At 47.1% G+C, this 23,995-nt stretch overlaps 2 protein-coding genes across 2 annotated transcripts; both read left to right on the plus strand.

Annotated features, from left to right (window-relative positions):
- Positions 1–20,905: 20,905 nt before the first annotated feature.
- Positions 20,906–21,855, plus strand: LOC115083151 (gastrula zinc finger protein XlCGF7.1-like; the record flags this gene model as incomplete). Its single annotated transcript, XM_029586959.1, has 1 exon — positions 20,906–21,855. A coding segment is annotated over exon 1 (852 nt), but the record flags the coding sequence as incomplete, so codon positions are not given.
- A 2-nt stretch (positions 21,856–21,857) lies between these two features.
- On the plus strand, positions 21,858–23,740 carry LOC115083152 (gastrula zinc finger protein XlCGF8.2DB-like; the record flags this gene model as incomplete). Its single annotated transcript, XM_029586960.1, has 1 exon — positions 21,858–23,740. A coding segment is annotated over one exon (798 nt), but the record flags the coding sequence as incomplete, so codon positions are not given.
- Positions 23,741–23,995: the final 255 nt, after the last annotated feature.

Here is a 23,995-nt window from a genome sequence, read left to right on the forward strand (position 1 = left end):
ACTGTGTCAGATATGTACTGTACTCAAAAATGTCATTCATCAGCTTGTCTTACTCCTAAAAGCATACTATGCAACCCTAATGTATTTACTAATAATTTAAAGAACAAATAGAAATTTTAATTAGCCACTCATCAATAATTATACTTAAAAAAAAATCATAACCAAAGCAAAAAGGACATCGGCAGATTGCTGCCCAGATACCTGGAAATGACAGAAGCAGTACGAAAGACGGACCATCTGTTCGTCCTTCACAGTGGGAAGAAGCAAGGGGAAGCGGCCTCTCGGCCCACCATCGCCTGCTGGATTAAAGAAGTTTTTTTTTTTAATTCTTTATTTATTCTTTTAATGCATAAACAAAACAATTTTGCTTATAAAGAAATATTGCGGTTCCAATAATAAACACAAGCATACTTATTTTGCCACCTTCATTATTAAACAAAGTAAAACCCTCTTAGGGTAACTTTTGAAAATTATATAAGCCCTGGTGTACAAAATATTTTTATAATTCTTTTACATTATTCAATATATTAAGTCCCGCTCCTAGCAGAATACTATTTGTAGATCCGGAAAACTTTTAAGGAACAAAATAAGAAATTATATCATAATTAACAAACTGCTCGTAACAACACATCCATTTTTAATCAATTAGGTTAAGATGTTAATTTTCCTGGCCTCGATAAACTCCCTTAACTGCTCAGGAATAAAAAAAACATAACGTTCATTTTTTCATGAGAAACTATTTACAAGGAAACTGAATTTTAACAGTATAGCTGGATTAAAGAATTTATCGGAGTGGCCTACGTAGAGTTCGGGAAGTCACCGCCTCTGCAGGTCAAGGCTCATTCTACCAGAGCGCAGGCGGCCTCTTGGGCAGAATCTAGGATGCTGTCGCCCGTGGAGATATGTAAGGCGGCGACATGGTCCTCCCTCCATACCTTTTCCAGATTTTACCGTCTGGATGTCCAGGCCAGGGAGGACACAGCATTTGCGAGGGCGGTACTACGCGGTCCTCAGGCAGCCTCCCGCCCAGTTCGGGAGTAGCTTTTGTACATCCCACTTGTTCTGAGTCCATCTGCTACACGCTAGGAAATGTTGAGATTACTTACCTGATAATCTCATTTTCCTTAGTGTAGACAGATGGACTCACCATCCCGCCTGGCTGCCAGTATACATGGGTTTCACCAGTTCAAGGTAAGGCATGTCATTTCTTACACGAGAGCGTCCACTCTACCAGGTGTCGACGTCTTCCGGTTGGGAACGCTGGCGGTCTCCAGCTACTATCAATCGGTCAGGGGAATCCTTTTCACTAATTCATTGATCGGTCAGTACACATATATCCATAACAGCTTTTGCAAGGAAGATTACTGAGTTGCTTCACTTCCTGTGGGGGTATATGTACCTGTGCTGACATCAGATCCATCTCCAACTGCTAGCACGAGCACACTATACCCACTTGTTCTGAGTCCATCTGCATACACTAAGGAAAAGGAGATTATCAGGTAAGTAATCTCAACATTAATGTGGACAAGTGCAAAGTGATGCGCTTAGGCCTGATTACAGCTCCATAATTTAAGGTTCCACATTAGGAGTCACCAGTGAGGAAAGGAATCTAGGAGTTATTGTTGATAATACATTGAAATCTTCTGCTCAGTGTGCAGCAGCAGCCAAGAAAGCAAATAGAATGCTCGTGATTATTAGGAAAGGAATGGAGAATAAAACAGAGAATATCATCATACCTCTCTCTATCGCTCCATGGTGTGACCTCATCTTGAGTAATTTGTGCACGTCCCAAAAAGTGATAGCAGAATTAGAAAAGGTACAGAGTAGGGTGATGAAAATAATAAAGGGGATGGAACAATTCTCTTATGAAGAAAGGCTAAAGAGGTTAGGACTCTTCAGCTTGGAGAAGAGACGGCTGAGGAGAGATATGATGGAGGTCTATAAAATAATGAGTGGAATGGAACGAGTAAACCTTAATCAGTTGTTTACTCTTTTGACCAGGGGACACACAATGAAGTTACTGGGTAATAAATTTTAAGCTACTAAGAGAAAATATTTTTTTACTCAACGCATAATTAAGCTCTGGAATTAATTGCCAGAGGATGTGGTGAAAGCTATTAGTGTAGCTGCATTTAAAAAAGGTTTGGACAAGTTCCTGGAGGAAAAGGCCATTAACCACTATTAAGGGAGAGTTGCAGAAATCCCCTGCTTATTCTTGGGATAAGCAGCATGGACTCTGTCTAATCCTTGGGATGCTGCCAGGTACTTGTGACCTGGCTTGGCTGCTGTTGGAAACAGGATACTGGGCTCGATGGACCTTTTCTCTGACCCAGTATGGCAGGTCTTATGTTTATGTTCCAGTGTTACCGTTTCATAGATTAGATTGTTGCTGTGTGAGTTTTGGGAGTTAGTGCTGTTTAAATGTGATGGGTTTGATACAAAGGTGCTGAGTGTTTTCTGCAGGGTTTTGTGTTACTTCCCAGAGTGCCCGGTACAGGAAGGAGTTAACTCTCCAGATTCTCTCTTCTCTCGTCCTCAGCCCGACCTCGCTCTGATGCTGACTACATCGAATAGAAAGGGAAAATCTCGCCCGTATCTTATGGATGTTCCTGTTGGACCGATGGATGGCTTTGTTGGCTCTGAGACTTCAGTGATGGGATCCAGACCTGCGAGGGTACAGAGGTCCCAGTCTGTAGCTCAGACGCCTCGCCTGGAGCAGGACAGGAAGGATATGAAGACGGCACTGGGAGTTCTGCCTTCTCCAGAGCCAGATCCCTCCTCAGTGCAGCTTCTGGCAGAGCCCCCGGGGTCAGAGGAGGGGGCAGGGCTGGCTCTGGATCCCTGCAGCCAGGATTTGGGCTCTCGTGGATGGTTCTGGTGCGGCTGGAAGCGACAATGAGCAGCAAGTTGGAAAGGATTCAAGGGGAAATCTCCTCGCTGGAGCTGCGCTCAGGGACCCAGGAGAAGGAAAATCCGCTCATGCTAAGCGGCTGCAGGCGCTGGAGAACAAGGTGGGATGTTTACTCTCAAACTCTTCAACATCCGTTCAAATCGTGTTTCACTCTGTAGGAACATTAAGAAGTTAGAAAATGTTGCCAAAGGAAAAATATTTTAGAATTATCAAATTTCCCAAGAGATTAATAATTATTTGGGGGAGGCTTTGTAAATATCCAAGGAATCTCTTCTCCAATTAACCAAATTTCTTTTCTAATGAAAATTAAATTTATAAAGGTTTTCTGTCTTTTGTTGCTGATCCACAAATTGAGGAATAAGAAGTTGAACCAAAAAAACTGATTTTCTAAACCTTGGTCATTTTTAGTCTTGAGTTCCCAGCCAGGTCACCTCTACCCCCTCCCTTCCCCCGCCACCCTCTATTCCTTTACTGAAGTCACAGTGACGGGGCTGCCCATCTTCTCTCCTCCTCCAAACTCACTGCTTCAGGGGCGGCCAATTCCAGCCCGAGAGCCACAAACGGGCCTGGTTTTCAGGATATCCACCAGGAATAGGCATGGGATAGATTTGTATGCACTGCATCCATTGTATGCAGATCTATCTCATGCATATTCATGGTGGATATCCTGAAAACCTGGCCTGTTTGTGGCTCTTGGGACCAGAGTTAGCTACCCCTGCAGTATGCTCCTCTAACCCCATTGCCGCCAGCTCCTGAGCTGTATCTGTCCCATCCTCCATCTCTCACTTTCCACTGTTACTGTTCCTGCTGCTTTGAAACGCGCTGTGATCTCCCCACTCCTCAGAAACCCTCACTGCTCCTTACCTGTCCTGCCAATATCGTCCCGGCTTCCTCCTCCCACCTCCCTTTCACTTCCAAACTACTTGAACTTGCTGTTCATTGCCTCTACCTTGATTCTTTCATCTCAAGCCATTCCCAGTCCACTCCAGTCTGGTTTTTGTCCTTTACATTCCCCAGAAACAGCTCCTGCCAGTGTCTCCAAGGACCTGTTCATGGCTAAACCCAAAGGCCTTCCCTCAGTCCTTATCCTCCTTGATCTGTCTCCTGCTCTGACTCTGTTGATCACAATCTCCTCCTTGATGCTCTGTCCTCCCTGGGATTTCAGGTCTCCCTCCTGTCTTGGTTCTCTTCTTACCTCTCTCATTGCACGTTTAATGTCTTCTGGTGGATCCTCCTCGCCTGCCATCCCTCTATCACTTGGTTACCTCGGGGCTCTGTCCTAGGCCCGCTTCTCTTCTCTCTCTATACTAATTCCCTTGGTGCTCTGATCTCATAGAAATATGAGGCAGAAAAGGACCGATAGGACTCTCTAGTCTGCCCATCACCCAAATAACTTAGCTTTACAATTCCCATCACTCCCTCAGAGATCCCGTGTGCTTATTCCATGATTTCTTGAATTAAGATCATGTTTTTCCCTCCATCACTTCCACTGGAGGCTGTTCCATGCATCCACCACCCTCTCTGTAAAGAAATATTTCCTAGTTTATTCCTGAGTCTGCCCCCTTTCACCCTCATCCCATGACCCCTTGTTCTGGAGTCTCCTTTCCTTTGAAAGAGGCTCACCTCCTGTGTATGGAAACCTTGCAGGTATTAAATGCCTCTCTCATATCTCCCCTGTCTCACCTTTCCTCTAGGGTATTCATAGAAACATAGAAAGAAGGCAGAAGAAGACCAATCGGTCCATCCAGTCTGCCCAGCAAGCCTCACACTTCTTTTTTCTCATACTTATCTGTTTCTCTTGGCTCTTAGTAACCTTAGGTTCTATTTCCCTTTCACCCCCACCATTAATGTAGAGAGCAGTGATGGAGCTGCTTCCAAGTGAAATACTAAGTTTGATTAGTTGGGTGAGCGGCAGCTAGCTCTCTGCCGTTGAAGCAGGAGCTATGCTGGATATGCATTGAAAGTGAAGTATGCCTTGAAAGCCACATTAACTATCACCAAATATTGAAAAGCCTAATAATTGGTAATTGAATAAGCCTAATAATTGGTAATACCTATAGCCCATGAACCCATCCCTGGTTTTTTTTTTTCTTTTTTAATTTGGAGATAGCAGCCCTCCATCCTTCTGCTCCGTGAAGGTGGAACACCAACCACTGGCCACTGGCATCCCGCTCCGTGAATGCCTCTGTGGCTACTGCCGCTCCGTGCAGTGTTTGCTGCCTCCTCTTTATACTGCGTCCCTAGACCTGATGGATCCACAGTGTTATCCCACCCACGCCCCTTTGAAGTCCTTCACAGTTTTGGACTTCACCACTTCCTCCGGAAGGGCATTCCAGGCATCCACCACTCTCTCCATTCATGTTTAGATCTTTAAGTCTATCCCTATATACTTGAGAATGACGACCATTGTAGCCGCCTCCCTCTGGGCCGACTCCATCCTGTTTATATCCTTTGAAGATGCGTCTCCAGAATTGTACACAGGAATCCAAGTGAGGTCTCACCAGGGATCTATACAGGGGCAATATCACCTCCCTTTCTCTGCTGACAGTTCCTGTCCCTGTGCATCTTTCTGGCTTTTGCTATTGCCTTATCCACCTATTTGGCCACTTTAATGTCATCAGGTACAATCACCCCCAGATCCTGCTCTTCTTTTGTGCTTAGAAGAATTTCACCCCCTGATACTTTCTCTCTCCCTTGGGTTTTTGCATCCTAAATACATAACTCTGCATTTTCTTAATAATTAAATCTTAGCTGCCAGACCCTAGAGCATTCCTCACGTCACTAACTCCCTCCTCGTGTCTTCCATGGCTGCCTCCTGATCCAGGACTGAATTTCCCATACTGTGAGCGTTAGGGCACCGAGCTCTCCAGATGTTGCTCTTTTTCCCATTTTTATACAAGTATTTCATGTTTTACTTACCGTCAGGTTTTATTCCCCCTGACCATTCTCCTGGTTTTCAATTACATCTTTATGCTGATGATTCCCAGATTTACCCCTCTACACCAGGAATCCAGTCCCAAATCTCAGCTTCTTGTCTGACATTGCTGCCTGGATGTCCCTCCACCACCTTAAACTCAACGGGGCCCAGACAAAGCTCCTCATCTTTCCCACCAAACCCACGTCCCCTCTTCCTGTATTACTCAGGACAGCACTGCCATCCTCCCAGTCCCATTAACCCATAACCATGGGATCTCTAGCACTAAGCTTTCAAAAGGGAAACTTTGATAAAATGAGAAAAATAGTTTAAAATGTGCGGCTACAAAGGTTAAGAGTGTGCAACCAGCATAGACATTGTTCAAAAATACCATTTTAGACATGCAGTCCAGATGTATTCCACACTTAGGAAAGATGGAAAGAAGGCCAAATGATTGTGGACAAGATTAAAAAGTGAGGTGAAAGAGGCTATTTTAGCCAAAAATCTTCATTCAAAAATTGGAAGAAGGATCCGTCAGAAGACAAGAAAAAGCATAACATTGGCAAGTTAAATGTAAGACATTGATAAGACAGGCTCAGAGAGAATTTGAAAAGTAGTTGGCCATAGAAGCAAGAACTCATAATAAAAGCATTTTAAAATATATCCGAAGCAGGCAGCCTGTGAGGGTGTCAATTGGACTGTTAGATGGTCGAGGGGTAAAAGGGGTACTTAGGGAAGATAAGGCCATCGCAGAAAGACTAAATTAATTCTTTGCTTCGGTGTTTATTGAAGAGGTTGTTGGGGAGATACCTGTTCCAAGAACCAAATTATGGTGACCCTGGAAGATGTAGTAAGCCAGATTGACAAACTGAAGAATAGTAAATCGCCTGGACAGGTATATATATTTTATAAATGATCTGGAAAGGGGTATGATGAGGGAGGTGATCAAATTTGCGGAGTCACAAAATTATGCAGATTAGTTAAATCTCAAGCAGATTGTGATAAATTGCAGAAGGACCTTGTGAGACTGGAAGATTGGGCTTCAAATGGCAGTCAAAAAGCAAACAGGATGTTAGGAGTTATTAGGAAGGGAATGGCGAATAAAACAGAAATTGTCATACTGCCTCTGTATCGCTCCATTGTGAGATTGCATCTTGAATACTGTGTGCAATTCTTGGCACCATGTCTCAAAAACGATATAGTTGCACTGGAGAAAGTGCAGAGAAGGGACCAAAATGATAAAGAGCATGGAACAACTCCCTTTTGAGGAAAGGTTCAGCTTGGAGAAGAGATGGCTGAAGTGGGATATGATGGAGGTCTACAAAATCAAGAAAGGCCGTGAACAGGATAATGTAAATCGGTTATTTAATCTCTCAGATAATAGAAGGACTAGGGGGAACTACATGAAGTTAGCAAGTAGTTCATACAAATTAGTGAAAATTGTTTTTTACTCAATGCATAATTAAGCTCTGGAATTCATTGTTAGAGGATGTGGTTATGGTAGTTATTGAAACTGGGTTTAATAGGTCTGAAATTTCATTTTTTAGTTCTTTCAGAACTCTGGGGTGTACACCATCCGGTCCAGGTGATTTACTTTTCTTCACTTTGTCAAACTGGCCTACTACATTTTCCAGGCTCACCATAATTTGGTTCAGTTCATCTGAATCCTCACCCGTGAAAACAGTCTCTGGAATGGGTATCTCCCTATCATCTCTTTAGTAAACACTGAGGCAAAGAATTAATTTAGTCTTTCCACAATGTTTATCTTCCCTAAGTGCCCCGTTAACCCATCGCTCATCTAACGGTCCAACCAACTCTCTTGCAAGCTTTCTGCTTTGGATATATTTTAAAGTTTTTATTATGAGTTTTTGCCTCTACAGCCAACTACGTTTTCAAATTCCCTCTGAGCCTGGCTTATCAATGTCTTACATTTAACTTGCCAATGCTTATGCTTTATCTTTTTTTTTCTGATGGATCCTTCTTCCAATTTTTAAATGAAGATCTTTTGGCTAAAAATCCACCTTTCTGATGCTGCTGTTAAATCTTAGACCTGATTATTCCCCTTTACAGCCTCATTCATTTTTAACTATTTTCTTTATCAAAGAAATTCCCAAGTCCCTTTTGCCCTGTCTGTTTATTTTGATTAGATTGTAAGCTCTCCTGAGCAGGGACTGTCTCTTCTGTTTTGTACAGCACTGCATATGTTGAGGAGCACTATAGAAGTGCTAAGTAGTAGTGGTACAGTCTGAGTCCCCGTGTACTCCTGATACATCCTGGACAGCAGAGAAAACAATTAGGGGATAGGGCACCTTCACTTGCACTTTTAGGGCCTGATCTCAAGAAGAATTTCCCTGCATAAAACCTGGGATTGTGCCTGTAAATGGGCTTTTGAGCATTGCCCTCGGGTTGTGCGTGTAACAGCAAGAGAGGTGTGCTGGGGCGGGGATACTATTTACATACAGGCAGTGTAAATGCGTCTGCAGCCCTGGGATTCACCTGCACCGGATAATATTCAAAGCAGACTTGTGCGTGCTCTGTACACCCAAGCTTCAGCCTAAATGGGCCACTAAATCTCACCCACTTGAGATTAAAGTCACCCACACAGGTTTAGAGCAGGCCCCCAAAATGTCCCTCCCACCCCCAGAGAGCCTCTCTCTTGTCACCAAATTTGTGCAGGTTATGAAGTTACGCAGGGAGTCACAGAGGGGAAACTATAGAAAATCAGAACTTTACATTAAATATAATTCATCACTTAATCATCCTGCATGTGAACCATGGAAATAACTGGAAATGGGAGCCAGGTTCCTCCCCAGGACCCCAAACTCTTCCTGCCCTGCTATTTATTTGATTGATTGATTGTATTTTGTTAGTCTCCTAATTTGAAAAATCATCTCGATGCGATGCACACAGAGACATTGAAATATCTAATCGTATGTCAGGATTAGCACTACTGCTACTATTGATCATGTTTAAAGCACTACCAGTCATACACAGCGCTGCACAGACACACATAGGAGACGGTCCCTGCTCCAGGGAGCTTACAGTTAATAAGGCAAACATACACAACACACGTCTTCCAGAGTTTTCTTTATTATAGAGAAGTACTTGGGATTTAAAAGCAACATCAATAAGGCAAAGTTTTAAACTGGATTCACTTATGGCCAGAGAGGGAGCAAGAGCAAGGACTCAGGAAGTCTCTTCCAGGCACTCGGCAGAGCGAGGCAGAAAGCAGGGAATCGGAAGGAGGTGGTGGAGGAGAAAGGCACAGATTAGAGGAACGCGTTCACGAGGAAGGGAGAGAGAAGAGAAGAAAGGCAGTGAGGAGCTGCAGAGTGAGTGCATTTGTAGGGGAGGGAGAGAAGCTTGAACTGTAGGTGGAAGTGGACAGAGAGCCAATGTAGCGACCTGAGAAGAGGGGTTACATGATCACAGCGAGGTTAAAGAAAGAGAAGTCATGCAGCTGAATGTTGAAGAGATTGCAGGGGAGAAAAACGATTCAGCGGGAGGTCAGCAAGCAAGTTACAGAAGTCTAAGCAGGAGGAGATAAGAGAGGGGAGGAGGGTTTTGGCTCAGAGAGGAAGGGATAGATTTTAGCAGTGTTATAGAGGAGGAACTGAATCACTTTAGCAGTGTTTTGGATGTGCAGAAGGAGGGAGAGGCATCAAAGATGACCCAAGGTTAGGGGCTGAGCAAACCAGGAGGATGAGAGCACAGTGAGCCCTCCTGATGTGACAGAATCAGATGTTCCTGATGTTCTGGATAATGCTCTGTTAGATCCTGGGTTTTATTATTCAGATTTATCCAGGCAGAGACGTTTGATATTCTGTCTCTGGGATTAGACTTGTAAACCCGAGGTCCAGAAAGAAACTGAGTCCAGGGGAACAAGTCTGGCAGTTCCTGGGGATGAGGGGTCCTGGTGTCCCCTCTTCCATGATAAAATGTTATGAGATTAAAGCCAGCTGAGCCCCTCCACGTGTCTGAGTGTTTCTGGTTTATGTTTCAGGTGCCGGTGACGTTTGAGGACCTCGCTGTCTCTTTCTCTCAGGAGGAAGGAGGTTGTTTAGATGAAGGAGAGAAGGAGATTTCCAGGGATGTGAAGGAGAATTATGAGACCCTGAGCTCTGTAGGTAAGGATTGCATTATCTCCATTTTTAGTAAATGCAGGTAATGTTGTATAAAGTCACTTTTTTCCTGGGTCAGCTCCACACCAGAGATGTGCAGACAGGGCAGGATTTAGCATTTTCCCATAGATAAGCAGCATGAATAAGCCATGCTGTCTGGGAGTCCTCCGGGCAGCTAGGTGGCGATGCTCTCTTAGAACAGAGACTTTCAGTGCAGTCTGCCTGCTTGGATCCTCCCCCGCTTTCCCCATCCTCCTCAGTTCGTTTTTTTTCCGCGCGCCTGACTGCACTCGGAGCTCTTCTCCTCCTCAGCGAAACATTTCTCTGAAGTAAAAAAAAAGAGAAAAGATGTTAAACACAGGAAATCTGTGGGAAAGGTGTTGTTACCTATGCCTTGGACCCGACCACAACCAGGCAGCCTGTAGGGACTGCGGACGCATGCCCCCCCCCCGTGCAGCGGCAGAGGGCTGCCAAAATATCAGAACTGAGAGAAATGGTATCGGACTCGTATACCCCTTCGGAAGAGTTTGCTCTGTCTTCCCCTTAGCCTCGCAGGTGATGTCCCAGGCAGCAAGGGATACATCTGGCAGAAACACCGCTGGAAGCCCCCCCATCACCGCAAGACAGCCTCAGCTCAGTGCCTTCCCTTGGCCAACCTCTACCAATTCCTTCTCCGGGGGATCTTTCTTCCCCAGCCGTCCACGTCACCGGCATCCTCCACAGGGTACCCCTTTGATCCGGCGGAGGAACAACCTGAGCCGGTCTCTCCTCCGGAAGACTTGTCTTATTCGAAGTTTCTGGAGAAGGTGGGGCAATGCCGCAAGGTCGAGACAAGGAAAGTCCCTGACCCAAGAGCAGACGTCCTGGGCATCCTCAAAATTTTTGAGTCACCTGCGGAGCCCATGCCTTGCCCTCCCATGAAGTCCTAGACGCGGTCATGACCAGGGCCTGGGAAAACCCCCTTTGCGGGACCATCAACCTCTCGAAAGATGGACCTCAAATTTCGTATGAGGCAATCCTCGTACTACTCTGCAGTACAGCTTCCTCAGGCCTCTGTAGTCGTGGAGTCCACCATGCAGAGGGCTAAAAAATTTCGCCTTCACTCGAACACTCCTCCTGGGAAAGATTCGAAGTATTAGGTGACTTCGGAAAGAAGGCCTTTCAGTCTGGGATGCTCAGTGCGAAAATCCAGCAACACCAATTTTACATTACGTAATATTTATATGAGTGTCTGCAATCGTTGAAGCCCTTGCTTCAGGAGGCGTCCCCGGACCATCAACCCCCGGAGCAATTTCACAATTTGGAGGAGGGCTTGAGACATCTCTTGCGAACAGTATATGAGAGGTTCGGGACTTCGACTAAGTCCATGGCCAATGCCATCGCGGCCCAACGACTCGCGTGGATGTTCATGAGAAGCTCGCCAACTTGCCTTGTCTCCCAGATAACCTTTTCGGGGATTAATTTAGAGAAACGATAGCCCAGCTCAAAGAGCAGAAGATAGCAGTAATGTCCCTGGCTTCTCCTGCAGATACGGCTTCCTCGAGGCGGTACTTTACATCATCCCACAAACCATATTACCAGCGACAACCGTACAAGCTGTACCCGGCCTTCCAGCCTCTGCAATAAACTCCAACTCGTCCTCAGTCTTCCCAGCAACAGGGAGTTTGGCAACGCCAGCGCACTCCCCAGCTACCTCGTCCGCCTCAGGATCCCAACCCTCTAAACACTTCCAAGGTTTTTAGGGCAAATGCACCCATCGCTACCACTCCTGGTGGGAGGCAGGCTCACCCACTTTCTTCAGGCATGGAAGGACATAACATCCGACCTCTGGGTTCTACGTATCATACAGGAGGGCTACTCCCTCAATTTTCACTCCACCCCCTCCACTCCACACCTGGTGCCCCAGAAACACCTGTCAGCGCATTGCAGTCAACTGCAGCTGGAGATCAACAGCTTACTTCAGCAACAGCGGCGCAGTTCCACCAGGGCTTCTACTCCCAATACTTCCTCATACCCATGAAGTCAGGAGGGTTACGACCCATCCTAGACCTTCGATTACATACCGATGCACCCTATTTTCTGGTGGTTCCTATGCTTTACAGCCACTGGCCGCCATTTTCAGCACAAGGTGCTCCCATTTGGCCTCTCCTCAGCCCCCAGAGGGCTGCTACCGCTAGGCATTACCATATGCCTAGCGGTAGCAGTGGGTCACTCCGGGAGATTCAAGTATTCCCCTGGATGATTGGCTGCTGGTGGCCCTCAACCCACTGACAGTCGCCACTCCTTTTGCCCGTTTTTACCGCTGGGCCTAATTTAAATAATGAATCGCGCGCACTCGTCCTCCCAGCCCTATTAGCATGCCTCACCTCACCAAGGTATCCCTGACAGGGACCCAGACACCACGGACTACGAAGGGATGCAGGCTCTTTGGAGGATGGGGAAATCCCTCCAGGCTTGGAACCATACCGGACCATGTTTACAGTTTTTCCACAGAGATGAATTGCCGTGGCTGGTCTCCCAGATCCTGAAGACTCTGGAGTTCCAGGCACGGATCCTATGTCTGAGCCAAAGAAGAACCCATCCTGGTGTCTCTACAGAAAGCTTCTTGCTATTTCCTGATGCTGGAAGCATCCAGGAGTTGATTGACCTGGAATTGGATTTGCCCCGGAGCTAGCTCTAAAGGTTGTCGTGCATTGAAGGCCTTATACCCTCTGGACCCGGCAGCCAAACAACACCTGTATTTCCCGAAAGTGTACAAGCCTGGTCTACGCCATTTGAAGCGAACAACTATCCCAGTAGAGGGAGGAGCAGCCTTGAAGGATGCACACGATAAGCAGCTGGAGTCCATCCTTAAACAAGCCCTTTGACGTGACAGCAATGAAGCTGCAGTTCGCTTCCTGTTCTGCCCTGGTGGCTCGCTCGTGTCTGCTTCTCCCAAGAGGCAGATAGCTCAGGGACACATTCCAGAGAGGCGATGGAGCCTGCTGCAGCATTCCTAGCAGATGCAAGCTCTGACCTAGCTGCGGTCCTTGGCCAGAGAGGTAGCCTCAGTGATGGAGGCCAGAAGGCAACTATGGCTGCGAAATTGGTCAACGGACGCAACCTCTAAGGCCAAACCTCACAAAGTTGCCCTTTAAGGATCCCTCTATTTGGAAGTGAATTAGAAAGTTGGGCAGTAAATGGGGTGAATCTCCAGGGTCACGGCTACTGGAAGATAAGAAAAAGAAGGTTGCAGCACCCCTCACCTATGAAGGTCGGACCAGGGGCTCCCAGCTTTTTTGGCCCTACAGAAACTCGCCATTTCAGACATCTTGACCTTCAGGAAGGTCTCGGTCCTTTCGGAGCCATCAACCAAAAAGAGGAACTGTTCGGGCTCAAGTTTGACCCGAACTCCCAATGAAGTTTTGGACGGCCAATCCTAGGACAGAGGAGATAGGGAGCCGACTATCCCTCTTCTTTCAGCGGGGGTCAAGATCACGTCGGACAAATGGTTCGGACATTCATTTCGAGAAGGATACGCTCTGGAATTCCGCAAGCATACCTCATTGATCGACCTACTGACCACATCCCACAACGCGAAGGTTCCCTGATTCTTCCAGTCGCAGAAGAGATCAGCACTCCCAAGGGATCGATGTGCTGGTCCAGACCTGGCCAGAGGAGGGACTTAATTACGCCTTCCCTCCGTGGCCTCCAACTGGGCAAGATCATTCGCAAGGATCAAACGCCACAGAGGATTAGTCCTTCTGGTGGCCCCGGATTGGCCCTAATGCCCGTGGTATGCAGATGTGGAAGCTTCTGGTGGAGAACCCTCTATACCTCCATCCGCACAGGGACCTTCTCCAACAGGTCCGATCCTTAATGAGGACTTAACTCAGTTTTGTCTTACAGTCTGGCCCTTGAGAGGGCTTGCCTGACGAGCGTGGATATTCAGCAGCAGTAATTGCCACCTTGCTCTGCGCGTGGAGGAAGTTATCGACATCCTTGATGTACATGTGGATCTGGAGAATATTTGAGGCCTGGTGCAAGGACACGAACTCTCTCCTCAGTCGATAAAGATCCCCATGATTCTGGAATTCTTACAGGATGGCCTGAACAAAGGACTGACCCTCAACTCTTTGAAGGCAGGTGGCGGCTCTCTCCTGTTCAGAGGTGCGGTGAATGTAGCCTGCCAGTCCATTTCCTTACCATTCTTAGATGGACGCAAGGACTCGGAAGACTACCACCTCCTACGCCACTTAAACGTCAGTAGGCTGTTAGTACAATATCTCGAATTTACAAACCGCTGTGCAAGACGGACCGCTTGTTTGTGGAAGGAAACAAGGTGAAGCAGCTTTGCGAGCTACCATAGTTCGCTGGATTAAGGAAGTGTTCACGGGAGCTTATGTAGCAGCAGGGAAGCCTTTACCCCTTCAGGTTAAAGCTCATTACACTAGGGCCCAGGCAGTATCCTGGGTGGAAGCTAAGCTACTGTCTCTCGTCAACATCTGCCAAACAGTGACGTGGGCCCTCCTTCCACACCTTCTCCAGGTTCTATCGCCTGGACGTCCAAGATACAGCCTTTGCGAGGGTGGTGCTAACTGGACCACTGGTAGCCTCCCACCCTGTTCAGGAGTAGCTTTGTACATCCCATTGGTCCTGAGTTCATCTGGCTACACACTAGAAATGGTGATAATTTTGTTTTCCTTCGTGTAGACAGATGGACTCAGCATCCCGCCCATGGCTGCCATGAAAAGTACCAAGCATACGCACATGAATCTCGATCCCAAAGAGGTTACGGGTAAGCCATCACCCTATCCCTAGATCTGGGCATCTGTAATATTGCTGGGATTCAACGCTTATGTTTGGGTGAGTACAGTTACGGTCACCAGTTTTAATCACGTTCTTAATCAAGTTCTTAAATTGTATTCAGGTTTTTCAGTAGTATGTCCACAGTGGCTTTTGAAGAGAATACTGAAGGGCTGAGGTCACTGCAAGGGTGTATCTAGGGTGACATCAGCTTTGAAACCTGGCTCCGTCTCCATCTGCTGGCAGGGGAGCACATAACCCATTGGTCCTGAGTCCATCTGTCTACATTAAGGAAAATGAAATTATCAGGTAGGTAATTTCTCCATTTGATGTCTTCTAAGTTAGGACTTTATGAGGCACTGATATCATTGAGGGCTGAAGGGACAGGGATGCTTCTGTTCCCTCTGCTCGTGCGTACTGATTGCTACTAACATGTAAGAAAGCCTTTACTTTCCCGGCGTGTAGCCAGATGGACTCAGAACAAGTGGGTATAGTGTGCTCGTGCTAGCAGTTGGAGACTGATCTGACGTCAGCACGGGTACATATACCCCCACAGGAAGTGAAGCCATTCAGTAATTTCCATCTCCAAAGTAGTTTGGAGAGCCTGCACGCTCGCTGAGCGTGTTTTCCAATACTACTTTCTACTTTCCAAAATTCTCAGACGACGAGCCCCCGCAGTCTGCGGTTAATATGCTCGGGTCCCTCCCCCAGTCGAGTTTCCCGAGGTGATTTCCGTGGTCCCTCGGAGGTTTTAGGCCTCAGTCCAGTGGCCGATCGTGGCAGGGATCTAGCCCCCGAGCAAGAAGGGCTCGGGCCTGGCTGAGAGGCGCCTCGGTCCTGGCGTGGACTTAGCCCCGAGCGAGATGAGTTCGGCGGCTTAGAGGCAGCGGGTGCACTTCCTCGAGCGCGGCGGTGAAGGTATTTCCCCTCTCCCCCCCCCGCAGCCGGAGACAGCCCGGGTTACAGCCGGGAAGCGCCGAGGATCAGGTAAGGGCTACATCTCTTACTTTTGGTCTCCGAGGTACGAGGATCGGCGGCGTTGCCGTGGAGGTCGCCATTTTGCCTGCCTTGTTCAGGTATTGACCCGCCCACAGATAGGTGCACAACGCAGCATATATATATATTGCTAAGCGTATGTTAAGCGCATATTGTTTATTGCTGACGCATATTATTGAGCGCATACTGTTTATTATTTAGCGTATATTGCTGAACGCATATTATTGAGCGCATATTGTTTATTATTGAGCGCATATTGCTGTCCGCATATTATCGAGCGCATACTGTGGAGTATTGAGCGCAGACTGCTGAACGCATACTATTGAGCGCATATTGTTCTTGGGCTCATTATTATTCTTGAGCGCATATTGCTGACAGCTTTAGCGCCGGCGCCATGGCACACTTAAAACGCCCCGGCGTCTCTAGAGGTGGCACCTCCTGATTCCGGCATGAAAGCTCTTGGCCTGTGCTCAGCGTGCCAGCTTAGAGCCACACAGAGCGAAGAGCCAGACTCCCTTTCTGCCCAATGTGAGGAGGCAGTGGGAGCCTCGGGCCAGGACCAGTCTCAACTGAGGTTTACCGACAGTTTCCCCCAGGGGCCACCCCGGACCTAGCGGGCCGTTTCGAACAGCCAGGAATCCCGGGGGACTTGGTACCCCGACGGCTGGAGAACTGCGTCCATTTCCTGGGTGGACTTATTTAAGGGGATCCACGCCTTTGTACAGATGCAGTCGGCTTCCCGGCCTAGACCCGCTGCTGCTGCCCTGGCTGACCCTGCCCTCAGGCCTTCTCGCCCTTATCGTGAACACCAGCCTCCGGGCAGTCCGGCTCATGCGGACCCTGATATCTCGGAGGACGAGTACGAACCCCCTGAGGAGGGGGAACTTCCCTGGGGATAGAGCCATATCGAACTATGAGGCAGTTCTTTCCCAAGGAAGATCTCTCTGACCTGGTCTCTCAGTGCCTGACGGAGTTGGCTATTCCAGGCCCCAGCACTATGGAGGCATCTACGCAGAACCCCCTGCTGGAGGGTCTTCGTCCCACAGCCCGCCATTTTCCCTTCCTGCAAGCGGCGCAACAGCTGATAAATTTGGAGTGGAATGCGCCGGAGGCCTCATTCAAAGGGGGTCGGGCCCTGTCCGGCATGTACCCCCTGGACCCGGCAATCAAGGATATGCTGGTGTGCCCTAAGGTGGACGCCTTGGTTAGTGTTGTGGTCAGGCGCACTACCATTCCAGTGGAGGGGGTGCGGCCCTCAAGGAGGCTCATGACCGACGCCTGGACGCCATCCTGAAACAAACCTTTGAGGTGGCAGCTCTGTCTCTACGAATCGCAACCTGCTGCACAGTGGTGACGCGTTCCTGTTTGTCACAGGTCAGGAACAATGCTCCGGCAGAGGACATGGAGTCCGCCCTCTCGTTCCTTACGGATGCCGCCTCCGACCTAGTCCGTACAACAGCCAAGGGGGTCTCCTCCTCAGTAGCAGCCAGGAGGCAGCTCTGGATTCGGAATTGGTCAGCCGACGCTCCTTCTAAGACACGTCTCACTAGAATGCCATTTAAGGGTTCTCTCCTGTTCGGCAGCGACCTAGAGAACCTGGCCAGCACATGGGGCGCCTGTCCAGTACCTCGACTGCCGGAAGATAGGTCCAAGAGGAGCCAGCGCATCTTTCCGAGGCCCTCCAGAGGTAGAAGCTCCCAACGCTTCACTCCCTATAGGAGGCGCTACCAGGCACCTCGTCCTCAGGCCAGGAACCAGTCCTTTCGGACCAAGCAGCGTAAGAGGGGAGCCGGCTCGGGGTCTGGTCCTGGCCGCGCTTCACAATGAGATTCAGCCGATCCATCAGGGGGACGGAGCCATAGGGGGCAGGTTAACCCTCTTCTACCCCAGATGGGTCGAGATTACGTCGGACCAGTGGGTCCTCGCCATCATCCGAGTGGGCTATTATCTGGACTTCCATCACACCCCTCCGGACAGGTTTGTGGACTCTGCTCACCACAGATGCCAGCCTGAGCGGATGGGGAGCACACTGCGAAGAGCTCACCGCCCAGGGGCGGTGGAGCAGAGAAGAGTCGGGGTGGAACATCAACCGTCTAGAGGCACGGGCAGTCCGGTTAGCCTGCCTGCAATTTGCTCCCAGACTACGGAACAGAACAGTCAGAGTGATGTCAGACAACGCCACCACGGTGGCATACATCAACCGACAGGGCGGAACCAGAAGCCAACAGGTGTCTCTAGAGATAGCCCCATTGATGGCTTGGGCAGAGGCGAATCTCCAGGACATCTCCGCCGTCCACATTGCCGGAAGGGACAACACCGCGGCAGACTTCCTCAGCTGGGAATGTCTAAATCCGGGAGAATGGCAGCTGTCCCCACAGCCTTCCAGATGATTGTGGATCAGTGGGGGACTCCGGATATGGACCTGCTAGCGGACAGGTCCAATGCTCAGGTACCCAGATACTTCAGCCGCAAGCGAGATCCGTTCTCTCACGGGATCGACGCCCTGGTTCAGCCATGGCCTCCAGGGACCCTGCTATACGCCTTTCCTCCATGGCCCCTGCTGGGCGCCCTTATACACAAGATTCAGAGGCACAGAGGCCTAGTTTTTCTAGTGGCACCGGACTGGCCAAGAAGATCCTGGTACGCGGACATGAGAAGACTACTGACAGGGGAGCCTCTTCCCCTGCCTCCGCTCGGGGACCTGCTGCTTCAAGGTCCCATCCTCCACGAGGATCCAGCTCAATTCTCTCTTACGGTCTGGCCATTGAGAGGTCTAGACTGAAGAAAAGAGGTTACTCGGAGCCAGTGATAGATACACTCCTCCGAGCGCGCAAGTTTTCCACATCCCTCACCTACATAAGGATCTGGAGAGTATTTGAAGCCTGGTGCGACACTCGTGGCACCAATCCACATGCGACTACTATCCCTATTGTTCTGGATTTCCTGCAGGATGGGTTTCAGAAGGGTCTCTCCCTAAGCTCCATCAAGGTTCAGGTGGCTGCGCTGTCTTGCTACGGTCCCAGAGCTACAAGCGCTGTCCTGCCGTGACCCCTTTCTCAGAATCCACACCTGAGGCTATCCATCTTCACACGGTTCCCTCCTTTTTACCTAAAGTAGTCTCACAATTTCACCTCAACCAAACCATATCCTTGCCTACCACGGCGGGTTTGAAGAAATCAGAAGAAGGGCGTTTGCTACGCCATCTCGATATCGGCAGATTGCTGCCCAGATACCTGGAAACGACAGAAGCAGTACGAAAGACGGACCATCTGTTCGTCCTTCACAGCGGGAAAAAACAAGGAGAAGCGGCCTCACGGCCCACCATCGCCCGCTGGATCAAAGAAGTTATCAGAGCGGCCTACGTAGAAGCCGGGAAGTCACCGCCTCTGCAGGTCAAGGCTCATTCTCCCAGAGCGCAGGCGGCCTCTTGGGCAGAATCTAGGATGCTGTCGCCTGCGGAGATATGTAAGGCGGCGACGTGGTCCTCCCTCCATACCTTTACCAGATTTTACCGTCTGGATGTCCAGGCCAGGGAGGACACAGCATTTGCGAGGGCAGTCCTGAATGGACCTCGGGCAGCCTCCCGCTCAGTCCAGGAGTAGCTTTTTGTACATCCCACTTGTTCTGAGTCCATCTGGCTATACGCTAGGAAATGTTGAGATTACTTACCTGATAATCTCCTTTTCCTTAGTGTAGACAGATGGACTCAGCATCCCGCCCGGCTGCCAGTATACATGGTTTTCACTGATTCAAGGTAAGCCTTATCACTTCTTATATGAGTGCGTCCACTCTACCAGGTGTCGACATCTTCCGGTTGGGAACGCTGGCTGTCTCCAGCTACTTTCAATCGGTCAGGGGAATCCTGTTTTCACTAATTATTCTGATCGGTCAGTACACATATATCCATAACAGCTTTGCAAGGAAGATTATTGAGTGGCTTCACTTCCTGTGGGGGTATATGTACCTGTGCTGACGTCAGATCCATCTCTAACTGCTAGCACGAGCACACTATACCCACTTGTTCTGAGTCCATCTGGTCTACACTAAGGAAAAGGAGATTATCAGGTAAGTAATCTCAACATTTCTCTTGCTCTTCCAGTTGATTTCAGTGTGATTTGAGTTCAGAAAGCATTTGCAAAGATTATTGTTTAAAGATGTTTTTAATTTATCAATTTTATATTATGTTGTTCTATTTGATTTGTGATTGAATGTGTGTGTATCTTTGTAATCCACCCTGAATGATTTCATTGGAGGAGGCAGGGTATAAGTTTATAAATTGTATAGATAAAAAAAATAAACCACAGGAGTTTTCAGAGGCTTCTCCTAAAGCTTCTGCTACATCACAGAATTCTGTAATATCAGAAATCCCATGTGCTCATTATATGATCCTTCAAAATGTTTGATCCCAGGCCATTGATAGCTTTCCATTCCATTGTCATATCACATGACTAATTCCTTTTTTTTTTTTTTATATCCAGCAAGCAATGAGGTCATACAGGAAGAGGAGAATAGAGAAGAACACCCTATAGTACTGGCACTTACACCAAGACAATCAAGAAATGTCTGTGAGAATCTTTCCCAGATTACTGATGGGGGAGACACGAGCCAAAATCAGCAGGAATTGGACAAGAAGTGGCGAGACCCTACAGGAAACTCACTGGATGGAGTCACTGCATGTGAGAGAAGTGACAGGGAGCTCAGAGATATCCCTGAGCACCAGAGACCTATGAGAGCAGAGATAACCTTCCAGAGTAATAACAGTGATCAAATGACTTCTGACCTCACCCAGATTGACCTGAGCGAAATGAGACCCATTCAAAATAATAACAGTAATCAAATGACTTCTGCCCTCCGGCAGAGAGATGAGGAAGGGAAGAAATCCTTTGCTAGGAAATGTCATTTTGTATTGCACCAGAAAACTCACTCAGGAGCGAGACCTGTTTCATGTACTCAGTGTGGAAAATGTTTCAAACAGAAGTTAACCCTGAAATTACACCAGAGAATCCACATTCAGGGGAACACTTTCACTTGTATTGAATGTAAGAAAAACTTTTTTAGCAGGGAATCCTTACTAATACACCAAAGAACGCACACAGGTAAGAGATCCTCATCTTGCCCTCAAGATGGAGAAGCTTACAGCTCCGAGTTCTGTTTATTAAATCCCCCAGAAAATGGAGAAAGAGAGAACATTTTCATCTTCTGAAAGAGGAGAAAACATCATTCAAAAGCAAGACCTAATAATAAATGAAAAATCACAGAGAGAAGAAAAATTATGCATGTGTACTGATGGTGACAGAAACTTCAATGAGAGAGATATGTTCACAGGAGAACTAAAATTCCAAACAGGGGAGAGAGCAATTTCAACTAGTGAAGGCAATAAAATCTTATGTTACGAGAAAGTCTCTTCAAGAAATGGAAAAAAGCATGATGAGCAACCATTGTCTTGCTTTCAGGCTGAAAAATATTTCAATAGGAAGGCAACCATCCCACAGCAGAGGAAAATGCCTAAAGCAGAAAGTCAATATGTATGTACTGAGTGTAGTAAAAGCTACAAGCAAAAGTATAATCTCATAATCCACCAGAGAATCCACACTGGAGAGAAACCATTTACATGTCATGAGTGTGGTGAAAGCTTTAGTGCAAAGGCCAGACTCAAAGACCATCAGAGACTCCACACTGGAGTAGAACCATATACATGTACTGAATGTGGTAAAAGCTTCAGGCAGAAACATTATCTCACAATTCACAAGAGAATCCACACAGTAGAGAAACCATTTGCATGCTCTGATTGTGATAAATGCTTTAAGACAAAGGAAGAAATCAAAATCCACACTGGAGTAAAACCATATACATGTAGTGATTGTGGTAAAATCTTCAGGCAGAAGCATTCTCTCACAATTCACAAGAGAATCCACACAGGAGAGAAACCATTTGCATGCACTGAGTGTGATAAGTGCTTTAGGACAAAGGGAGAAATCAAAATCCACCAGAGAATCCACACTGGAGAGAAACCATTTACATGTACTGAGTGTGGTAAAAGCTACAGGCAGAAGCATGATCTCACAATTCACAAGAGAATCCACACAGGAGAGAAACCATTTACATGTCTTGAGTGTGGTGAAAGCTTAGTGCAAAGGACAGACTCAAAGACCATCAGAGACTCCACACTGGAGTAAAACCATATATATGTACTGAGTGTGGTAAAAGCTTCGGGAAGAACCAAAATCTTATAATGCACCAGAGAATCCACACTGGAGAGAAACCGTTTGCATGTGCTGAGTGTGGTAAAAGCTTCGGGAAGAATCATAATCTCATAATGCACCAGAGAATCCACACTGGAGAGAAACCATTTACATGTACTGAGTGTGGTAAAAGCTTCAGGCAGAAGCATTATCTCACAATTCACAAGAGAATCCACACAGGAGAGAAACCATTTGTGTGCTCTGATTGTGATAAATGCTTTAAGACAAAGGAAGAAATCAAAATCCACCAGAGAATCCACACTGGAGAGAAACCATTTACATGTACTGAGTGTGGTAAAAGCTTCGGGAAGAACCAAAATCTTATAATGCACCGGAGAATCCACACTGGAGAGAAACCATTTGCATGTACTGAGTGTGGTAAAAGCTTCGGGAAGAATCAAAATCTTATAATGCACCGGAGAATCCACACTGGAGAGAAACCATTTGCATGTACTGAGTGTGGTAAAAGCTTCGGGAAGAATCATAATCTCATAATGCACCAGAGAATCCACACTGGAGAGAAACCATTTACATGTACTGAGTGTGGTAAAAGCTTCACGCAAAAGCATTATCTCATAATCCACCAGAGAATCCACACTTGGGAGAAACCATTTACATGTACTGACTGTGGTAAAAGCTTCAGGCAGAAGCATTATCTCGTGATTCACAAGAGAATCCACACATGAGAGAAACCATTTTGCATGCTCTGATTGTGATAAATGCTTTAAGACAAAGGAAGAAATCAAAATCCATCAGAGAATCCACACTGGAGTAGAACCATATACATGTACTGAGTGTGGTAAAAGCTTCAGACAGAAGACATCTCTCATATGGCATCAGAGAATCCACATTGGAGTGAAACCAAGTCCTTGTACTTTGTGAGGTAAAAATTTCAGAACAAAGGACAAACTTTCAAGTCACCTGAGAAGGCACACAGGAGTCTAATGAATTCACTCAGTCTCCTATAGAAATTGAAATGGTAGACTGGACTGATAAGGATCTTAAATAATTGTAAGCAAGAAGAATGAAATTTCCTCTGCGCTCAGGCAGGCCGATCTGGGCGAGTGGCTTATGCACCTCTACCAGCAGATGGAAATGGATTAAAAGCTGACATCACATAGAAAGCCAGAATTGGCCTCACGACGCTAATGCGCCCGCTTCCCGAATGAGGGCTAATATGTCCCAATATTCATGGATATAATATAGTTATCTGTTATGTTGTATTCGGGATTGGCTGGGCAATACGATGTCCTAATTCCGAAAAATCTACTCCGAGATTGGTGCGCCCCATTGGACTTGCGTAACCTTCTGATAGCTCCCAAGTCCTCTCTTCCAGCCCACAACCGAAACCTTCCCTATTTTATAGCCTGTTGCACAGCATGGAAACGCCTATGCTCGCAGCTGCGTCTGCATGGCGGACATTGATCTTTGCATCGATTGTGGGACTTCCAACAAAACCCGGCGTTCCTCCTCTGGAAAGAAGCAGGCCTTACCCGTGTCTCCCAATTACTCGACGCCTCTGGATCTCAGCTCTGTACCTTCACAGACCTGCAGACACATTTTGAGATTTTGCCGAGAAGTTTTTTCACATATCTCCAAATAAGATTCATTCCTTCTTTTTTTTTTTTTTATTTAAACTTTATTTGAGAAAGAGTAAGCAGAATATACAGTACAACAAAGAACAATATGTAACCATAATTGTACAAATATTCACAATCAACAAAAGGAATAAACTGATAAAGCAACTGGATCTCTGTTTGCCTCTTTAAATCCCCCCTCCCCCCTTGGGATCTTACAGAAATTAAGTTCAAGCCGGGTTCTATAAAATGTTATTTGTTACAGAATTTATTAAATAAATAAAAAAAAACAGTTCAGGCAACCGACTGATTCTGTCTCCAAAGTAAATAAGGATTCCAGATACGGTGAAATAACCCTAGTTGTTTCTGTCTGTGGGCCGTTATTTTACTAAGAGTAAAAAGCGTAGAAACACGGGATTGGATCTTAACCAATGTAGGCAAGGCCATGT

This window comes from Rhinatrema bivittatum, chromosome 2 (assembly GCF_901001135.1).
Source record: "Rhinatrema bivittatum chromosome 2, aRhiBiv1.1, whole genome shotgun sequence".
NCBI classification, from domain to species: Eukaryota; Metazoa; Chordata; class Amphibia; order Gymnophiona; family Rhinatrematidae; genus Rhinatrema; species Rhinatrema bivittatum.